Raw genomic sequence first — 9,008 nt, forward strand, 5'->3', positions numbered from 1 at the left:
AGAAATAGGACTGCCTGGGTGGCTCAGTTGGTTGAGCGTCGGACTCCATCTCAGATCCCATCTTGATCTCAGAGCCGCGAGTTCAAGCCCTGCCCTGAGCTCCGTGCTGGGCATGGGGCCTACTTGAAAAAATAATAGCACGAAATAAAATATAAGATAAAATAAAATACAATTAAAAAGCTCTAACAATAGAGGTTTTTCATCAGCATGGCTTTAAAACTCATTGAACATCAAGAGTTAATAGTCTTGGGGCACCTGGGTGGCTCAGTCGGCTGAGCGTCCGACTTCGGCTCAGGTCATGGTCTCGCGGTCCGTGAGTTCGAGCCCCGCGTCAGGCTCTGGGCTGACAGCTCACAGCCTGGAGCCTGCTTCCGATTCTGTGTCTCCCTCTCTCTCTGCCCCTCCCCTGCTCACGCTCTGTCTCTCTCTCTCTCTCAAATAAACATTTTTTTAAAAGTTAATAGCCTTAGCTATTAATCAGCTTTCCTTATCTCATTTATTGTGAATATTCCCATTATGTTGCCACGTTTCACGGGGAGGGCGAGTGGACCGCCCAGGCCCAACCGGGGTCTTAGGGTCTCACACAAGATGTCTTACGTGTCTGGTGTCAATGTCCTAAAATCTAGGACATTAAATTCCAAAACATATCTGGTCTCAAGGGTTTCCGATAAGCTCTATGATTAGTTACTATTAAATAATCTATATTGCGCCTACTTGCATGCTGACCGTCCCAGGCAGTGGGGACACCGCAGGGACCAAAGCGGACCCCGCCCCCGCTGGGTTCACAGGCCAGTGGGGGAGGAAGGCAGACACCATAGCAGGCAGTTACGACATGGGCAACTAGGTCCGCAGTGGAGGCAACACAGGCCTGGTGAGGGCTCCGGGGACTCGGGCCGAGGTATCGGGGAGGCTTCCTGGAGGAGGTGTTACCGAGCAAAGACCTGAAGGTTAAGAAAGGGGTAGTGAACGGGCGGGAGGGGGCACCTGGGTGGTTAAGCATCCTACTTTTGAATTCGGCTCAGGTCGTGATCTCACGTCCGGCGGACAGCACGGAGCCTGCTTGGGCTTCTCTCTCTCTGCCCCTCCCCTGCTCACTCTGGCTCTGGAAATATGGCAACTCTGTGGATCATCTATTCATTTCTTCTGCTTCCTGGGCTGGAGACCTGAATCCCCCTTTTTTTTTCCTTTTCTCTTACCCTCCCCCTCCTCCACACGTCAGCCAATCCTGTTGCCTCCGCCCCCCTGCCTCAGTCCCCACCTGGTCCAGCCTCCATCGTGACTAGTCCTGCCTCAGGGCCTTTGCACTGGTCCTTCCCGCTCCCTGCGTATCCTTCCCCCTGCTCTCATATCTCCATTTATTTCCTTTGCTTTAAAAAATGTATGTCAAGGACGTCAGCTTCGAGACAGCAGTGACTTGGGTTTATCTCTGTGACCGTTGGGTCCCCAGCTACTAGCACAGCGCCTGGCACACAGCAAGGGCTCAGTAAAAATTCCTTCCGCGACGGAAGGCATGAATTCACGGAAGCTCAGAACACAGGCTGGTTGTGTTCCCAAGTCCTGGATGGGAGCATTTAGCCGTGGACACAGATAGAGATATTAGGGGGAAAAAAGGCTCCAAATTTTGGTTGCCTCCCTCTGCCTTTAATTATTTTGTCGACAAGGCTCACAATTCAGCAAGTCAAGGTGGCATTTGAGAGGGACGGTTCCCTTTAGCGTAGCTGACAGCTAATTTGTGGGAAGTTTAATTACAGGCGGCGTTAATTAACTGACAGAATGCTGGGCGAGGAAGGCAGCCATCTGTTCCTAAAAACGTCCTCCCCTCCTGGGCCCGGCTGGGAGGCTGGGAGGGGTGGGCAGGGAAGAGGACAGGGCGTGGAGAAGAGGCGGGGACAGAGGAAGAGGAAGGAAGGAGGGCCAGGTGATGAATCACAGGCTTCTCACCCCTCTTCCAGAAGCCACTGGGGTGAGGTCTTGGCACTCCGCCTCCTCGCGGCCTCCACCATTTCGCAGTTGCCTCCGGGAGCCGCGGGGAGGGGGCAGTAAGTTCCTTGGAATCTGCCGCTTGCTGGTTGCATCACGAGGAGCAGAGGGTGTGGAGTAGTGGAGGTGAAAGCACGCGGTCCTCAGCTCACACTGGAGCGGACGGGCACCCGCCAACGGAGGTCGGGAGGAGACGCTGGGCCAGAGGCCCGGGCTGCAGGATGCCCTGAGAAACCTGGCCTGGGAGAAATGGGTCAGTCTGCCCCTCCTGCCACCGTTCTCTCCTTCGTTTCACCCGCTCTCCACGAGGATGGCAGAGAGGCGACGCGCACGGCCTCCAAAGACGGGCTTCCGCGGTTCAAAACCAAACCCAGCTTTGTCCCTTCTGAGCCGTCTGCCTCGCGGCAGGTCACTTAAGCCTCTCTGAGCCTCAGTTTCCCCATTTGGCCACACTCCACCAACCCCCCCCCCTCCCCGTCGCCCCGGACAACACAGATGGAACACCGTCCGCGCGAGCACGAGGAGGCCTCTCCTGGTGCCTACTTAGAGCAGCGGCCAAGGCGGGGCCGATGGGGCTGGCACAGGCTGGCCTCGCTAAGCTGGCGGTCCTTGCCAGTTCTCGGCCCCCCTGAAGGCGGCTGGAGAAGGGCCCAGGCCTGGCTGTCGGGGGAAGTGAAGAGGCTCGGACGAAGCCGAGGCCGCTTCTCAGAGGAGGCAGGTTCCGATTCGGGGCAGGGACTCTATGCCCACTTATTAGGCACCTGCTGGATGCCAGACCAGGCCTTTGCCCCCGCTGTTCTGGCTGCCGGGGTCACTTGCCCTCCGCACGGCGCCGAGTCCTGCTTTCTGCTCTCAGTCTAGAAGACGCCACCGCCAGGAAGCCTCCCGCGTTCTCTGGGTTGGGCCGAGCACCTCCCTTTGGGCTAACACAGCGCCCGAGTTTCCCCAGCACATGGCTGCTCACCCAGTATCACGGCTGGGCTGCGGGCCGGTCGCTTGGCCGACTGCCACACACAGATGACCGTGCTTAGCATCGTCCACACCCGGGGAGCCCCGCGGGGCCGTTGCTTCCGCTGTCCCCACTTTACGGATGGGGAGACTGAGGCTCAGAGAGAGTTCACAGTGGAACCCAGTAGTGTAGCCTCTGCTTGTGGCCTTAGGGCCGGGAGCAAGGCGGGTGTGAGGTCCTGGTCACAGAGCTGTGGCCCCCCAGGGACCCCGTGCAAGGGCCTCAGCCCACCTCTGTGCACGCACGCGCATGCCACGGCCAACACCCTGTTTTTTGCCCTCCTCGATCCAGGAAGGGAGACCCTTTCCCTCAAACCGCCTCGGAGGCCCCCGGCTTCGTCGTGCAGGGCGGACAGCAAAGGACGAGCGGAAAACACTTAAGTGCCCGTCGCGCGGGAAACCTCTGACTCCACTCACACACATTCGCCTGTGGGGGCCAGACCGCCGGGTCCAGACCCCCACCATCACTCCTACACCGCATGCCCCCAAGCAAGCCACTTGGCCTCTCCGGGCCACGGCTGCCTCGTCTGGAAGATGGGGACCTAGCAGTGGCACCCAGGATTTTCTCGGAGCTACTTAAAACCCGTCCAGCGGTCTTACTCAGCGCCTCAGAGTCAAGACCGAATTCTCTCCCCAAATTTACAAGCTCCTGCGCAAGCCGCCCCCTCCCTCCCTCCCCTCCTCCCTCGCCCCCCCCCCCCGCTCCCCCTGCTCCAGCCACATGGGCCTCCTTGCTACAGCTCTTCCAACATGCCAGGTCTGGCCCTGCCCCAGGGCCTTTGCATGGGCCGTGCCCTCCGCCTGGACTACTCTTCCTGCACACGCACCTCCTCCCCACCATTCGTGTCAGCAGCATCAGATCGACTGGTCCCTCCCTGACCTTCCTGATCATGCTTCGCACGGGGCCATACAACTGTCCCGCACTCATTGCCCCGAAGGCCCCTTAATATGGCCCAGCCCTTCTCAAGGGGTGTGGGAGCCCCTTATCTGCTTGCCAGAAAATTAAACCACATCTGAGCTGATCTCTGAATCCAGCTGCAAAGTCCCGGGAGACAGGGGACAGAGAAACCTGCTAAATGGCACCCCAGGGACAGGCTTGGTGAAATTCCGGCTGGAGACGTCACCACATATGACCCATAGGGCTTCAACGAATACATTGCAAAGCAAAAGTAAGGGGGGGGGGGGATGGGAGGAGCTGTCCGTTAAGACTTAGAACACCACCGGGGCTCTGTTGGTGGAGCCGGGGACTCGATCTCGGGATTGTGAGTTCGAGCCCCACGTGGGGGGTAGAGACCGCTTAAAAATAAAATCTTCAAAAAAAAAAAAAAAAAAAACTAGGAGACCACCGACAACTCTAGATTTTACGTAGATCCTGAGCCAGACAGCCCAAAGAAACACACATCACGGGGTCCGCATTTCCGTGTGTCTCCTGGATGGATGTCTGAGGCTGTTAGGGAACCATTATTTTGAACACGATACTGAAGTCCGTGGGGTTTATTATTATTATTATTATTAGTTTAGAGGGAGAGTGTGCGCGAGCAGGAGACAGGGGCAGAGGGAGAAAGAGAGAGAACCTTAAGCCCAGAGCTGGACACAGGGCTCGAGCCCATGACCCTGGGATCAATCCAACCCCCACCCCCGCTGAGAGCCGCTGCTTTCGAAACACCCCATGCCTCCAAATGAAACCCATCTGGCATTGGCATCGAGATGACAAGGGAGGGGGTGAGTGGAAGGGCGCAGGAGTTGAGAGCGGCCCTAGACAGACACTGGCTGAATCTGAGTAATGGGTTTGTGGCAGGACGGTGAGGGGGGGGGGTCATTATTCCATCTCTCTACTTGGGTGCGTTCGACATTCTGCACCATGAAATTTTGCAAGGGTGGGGAAATTCAGATAAAAGCTGGACGTGAGTTCAGCATAACGTGCCCACGGTGCTTTCTCGGGCCACGTGAGAGGTGTGAGGGGTACGTGGGAACCCTCTGGAGTCTCTCTGCCACTCTTCCAGAAACCTGAAACCAGTGCAAAGTAAAACATTTTGGAAAAAAAAAAAAAAAAACCCACCCACACACAGAACGTTGAAATGCGTAACGAATAAGCCAACCGGGGGTCAGCAGCCCGCGTGCCCGGGATTGGAACGGAGGCGCGGGGCGTCCCAGGGCCACCGTCGGTGACCACACGGCGACTCCCCCCACCCCGCCCCCAGGACCCAGCCTCAGGCTCGGCTGGGATCCGCCACACGGGCGGCAGGAGGGGCCGGAAGCCCCGGTGGTCTCACAGCAGCCAGGGCGAGAATCCGCTTTCAGACCCACTTTATTCTCTCTAGACTAGAAACACTCCGCATTTCCACCCTCCCTGCCCCGATCTGGGTCGGCCAGGGGCCGCGGGGCCTCACGGCGGCTCTGGGGGCCTCTCCGGGGGCGCAGTGGCCTCGGTGCGGCCGTGCGAGCTGGCTCGGGCCAGCAGCCGCAGCCTCCGCGAGCGCAGCCGGGCCTGGACGGCCCAGAGCGGGGGCCGGTGGCCGGGCAGCGAGGGGTCCTCGTCGCCCAAGCTCTCGACGGTGGAGTCGGAGCCGTCCTCCGTGCCGGCCAGCGACCGCTGGCACACGGGGCAGGAGCGGCGGGCGGCCTGGGCGAACCAGGGGTCGATGCACTTGCAGTGATAGGTGTGGGAGCAGGGCAGGATCTTGAGCCGGTCGCCCTCCTCGTACTCGTCCAGGCAGATGGCACACAGGTCGTTCCTCCGCGTGAAGGTGCGGACCCGGGCCTTCCGGCGGGCCTGCGTCTGGGCCGCCGGCTCCCGGGGCCCCCGGGCCCCCAGCCAGGCCCACAGCCGTCGCAGGACGAAGACGGCGGACGTGAGCAGGGCCAGGGCGCGGCCCAGCACCCAGGACGCGGCCGGCACGGGGTGGCGGTCCGGGCTGGGGCACGGCGGGTAGTCGGGCAGCCGGAGGACGTGGGCCGACCTGTCGCGGCGCACGATGAGCCGCAGGTCCCGCGAGGCGGCCTCGCCCACGAACACCGAGGGGACGGCGATCTGGCGTCGCGGCCCCTCGAACCCGGGCGCCGTGCGCACCAGCTCGTCGGAGCGCGCGTTGCGCACGACGGCCGCCTCGAAGCCGGCCCGCTGCGCGCGCAGCGCCTTGAGGTCGAACGCGCAGTCGTATGGGCGGATCAGCGCGGTGGCGCCCAGCGAGCCGTTGCCGGGCCGCGGGCCCTCGAGGGGGCGGCGCGCGTCGGCCGGCTCGGCCTCCGTCAGGTAGCCCCGCACGCCCTCGGGGGCCAGGGGCACCCCACACAGGGCCGGCGGGTCCGCGAAGTCCAGGCTGCTGGCGTTGCCGGGCCGCACGGCCCGCACCACCGCCCCCGAGGGCGCCAGCAGGGCCATTAGGATCAGGGCGACCGCCACCCCACGGCCGCCCCCCCTCCGCCTCCTCCGGCCGCTGTGCGCAGCTAGGTCCCGCCGGGGACCGCAGACGGGAGGAGGCCTGCGGGCATCTCCAGGGCCTCCCAGGGCGCCCGTGGCCCGGGTGGAAGGGAGGCGAGCTCGGAGGGGGTGCTCAGAGGCGGGTGAGCGGGGCAGCCGGGCCCCGCGCGGCCCCAGGCAGAAACTGCTCCTGGTGGCACCCAGCGTGCATCGGGCGTGTCTGCGAAGGCCGGTCTCAGGAGCGGTCGACCCGCCCGGGAGGCCTTGCTGGAGGATGACACCGAGGCCAGGGGCCCCCGGGGGTTCCAGGTGCCGCTGGCCTCTGTGACATCGTCCTGTTACATCCTGTCCCCAGGAGCCCCCGGTTGCCTAGGGCTGTGGCCGGGACAGAACTCCTGGGTCTCAGAGCCGGCGGAGCAGCCTTGGAGGAAACCTGTGGGAGGTTCATGCTCAGTTCCTGGAGCCCGTAAGGCTCAGGGGTGCCACAGAGCGGCCCCCGGTGGCCCGGACCCGGCACTCACCACTCGTCCTCTACGGCATCATCTCCCCAGCCTCCCAGAGACCCACCCAGGAAGGTGCCCCCTTTTCAGATACCCAGAAGGACCCAGACTTGTTCACGACACCCTCCCCCCAACGAGGTCTGTTCTTAAAAAAGGACCCAGACTTGTTCACGACACCCTCCCCCCAACGAGGTCTGTTCTTAAAACCCAAATTCCCAACTTCCTCCCTCTCTCCCCCTCTATTCCCTCTGCTCCAGCCACAGGCGCCCCCTCACTGTCGCCACAACACGCCAGGCCTGGTCCTGCCCCAGGGCCTTTGCACAGGCTGTGCTCGCTGCCTAGAGGGCCCCTTCTCCGGGGCTGGCTCTTTCTCAGGACTTAGGTCTGAGTTCATAGGTCCTTAGAGTTTAACTAGATTTGATTGAGGGGGTGGGGAAGAAGGGTGCCAGGGGCGGGGGGGGGCTGGCAGGAAGGGGGGGGGGTCCCTGACCCACTGCCTGGTATGCCTTCAGTCCTGCACCAGCTTTATTCTCCCACCTCGGTGCCTCTTCCCCAGCCTGGTCCCCAGCTGTGTCCCCATCCTCCGCCAGAGCCCTGGGTGACAGCCTCCCGGCCCCCCCACCCCTTCTCCCCCAAACCCCCCACCCCGAGTCTGCCTCCTCCTGGGCTAGGCTAGCCTGCTCAGGTCTGGATTGCCGGTTCTGCCGTTCACAAGCTGTGTGACGCCAGGTAAATCACTCGACCTCTCTGGGCCCCCGGTTCCAGGTCTGGAAACTGAGCACAACGATGAGGAACCCATCCCGTAAGACGGACGGTGTGAGCGGTGAAGGAGACGAAGCGCGATCAGCACTCGGCTCTGGGTCTCACGTCCTCCCTCTCCCGGACCTGACCTGCCTCTGCTTTGAAATCCTTCTAGTCGGGGATCTGTCTGAAATCCCAGGCCTCTGGTCTCCCCGTGGCCCCCCAGTGCCCTCCAGATGAAGTCCAGGCTCCTCTGTGTGGCCCACAAGTCCCCCCACCCTCCCCGCCGCCCCCCGGCCACTCACGGCGGTCAGGACCCTGCCAATCTCTTAAGCCCGATGCTTTTCAACGCTCCGAATGCATCGCGATTCCTCGACCTCTGGGGCCTTGCAAATGCTGCTTGTGGTGCCCGGAAGGGCATTCTGTCCCCTCGTGGCACTTTGCCAGCCTGACTACTTGCTCTGTGGGACTTCTCGGCGGCCCCATGCCTCCCAGGACGGCCCTCAGCCGGCAATGGAGGAGACAGGGACACACGGGCAGAAGGCCATGTGGCAACAGAAGCAGACACAGGAGTGACGTGGTGGCCACGGCAGAAGCCGGGTGGGGGGGGGGGAGGACAGGGGACAGAGTCTCCCTGTGAGCCCTGGGAAGGAGCTCGTCCTGCCGACACCGACGTGGGGAAAGGACGGGTTTCTGCTGTTGGAGGACCTTCCCCCAGCCCCGCCCCAGGGGGTGGCACAGGTTACAGCGGCCCTAGGACAGGAATAGCCCCTGGAATCCTTGTCCCCGACAAGGTGAGGTGTCACCACGTGGAGAATGGAGGGTGAGTAAGCATGAACTTGGTGTCAGAGGGCAGGGAACAGCATGCCGGGAATGCGAAGAGAGTAAGAAGGTCTTGAGAGGAGGGAGAGAGTGGGGGAGAGGGAGGGAGGGAAGGAGAGGGAGGGAGGGAAGGAGAGGGAGGGAGGGACCGGGGGGCGGGGGGAGGGAAGGAGAGCTGCGTGTCTGGAAACAGGGTCTGACCCAAGGACAGGAGAGGGTGGGCAAGGCCACGGAGGACGATGGGAGCCACAGAAAGGCTGAGAGGGAGGGCAGGACCACATTGCCTTTTCCATTTCCACTCTCTAGATTTCTGCACTGCTTGGCTCTTGTGCGATGGGAACGAATTCACTGATTGCTCCTGAAATAAAAAGCAATTTGTGTTTCTGCAAGAGGCCTCTGGCTGCTGGCTGGAGAGGGACAGGGAGGCTGGGAAGCCACGGAGGGGACGGACACTCAGGGAAGGGACTCAGAGGGGACAGGAGCCCTGAGTGAGGAAGAGGACAGCAGGTGCTTGGGGCTCAGTGACGTTACCCCTG

At 61.8% G+C, this 9,008-nt stretch overlaps 1 protein-coding gene and 1 long non-coding RNA gene across 2 annotated transcripts; one reads left to right on the top strand and one right to left on the bottom strand.

The window, feature by feature from the left end:
* Positions 1-5,278: 5,278 nt before the first annotated feature.
* ZNRF4 (zinc and ring finger 4) lies at positions 5,279-6,758 on the bottom strand. The gene has a single exon (XM_042977886.1). It carries the CDS (start codon positions 6,368-6,370, stop codon positions 5,375-5,377), a length of 996 nt encoding a protein of 331 aa, XP_042833820.1. The 5' UTR covers positions 6,371-6,758; the 3' UTR covers positions 5,279-5,374.
* A 308-nt stretch (positions 6,759-7,066) lies between these two features.
* Positions 7,067-8,561, top strand: LOC122236551. The gene is made up of 3 exons (XR_006214592.1): positions 7,067-7,101; positions 7,167-7,291; positions 7,675-8,561. It is a non-coding gene; the product is annotated as an uncharacterized LOC122236551 (long non-coding RNA).
* The last annotated feature ends 447 nt before the right edge of the window (positions 8,562-9,008 follow it).

The sequence above is a fragment of the Panthera tigris genome, chromosome A2 (genome assembly GCF_018350195.1).
Source record: "Panthera tigris isolate Pti1 chromosome A2, P.tigris_Pti1_mat1.1, whole genome shotgun sequence".
In the NCBI taxonomy this organism is placed as follows: Eukaryota; Metazoa; Chordata; class Mammalia; order Carnivora; family Felidae; genus Panthera; species Panthera tigris.

What these genes read in the sequence shown, in the direction of transcription:
- ZNRF4 (XM_042977886.1), bottom strand. Translation starts at nt 6,370, where the DNA reads ATGGCCCTGCTGGCGCCCTCGGGGGCGGTGGTGCGGGCCGTGCGGCCC.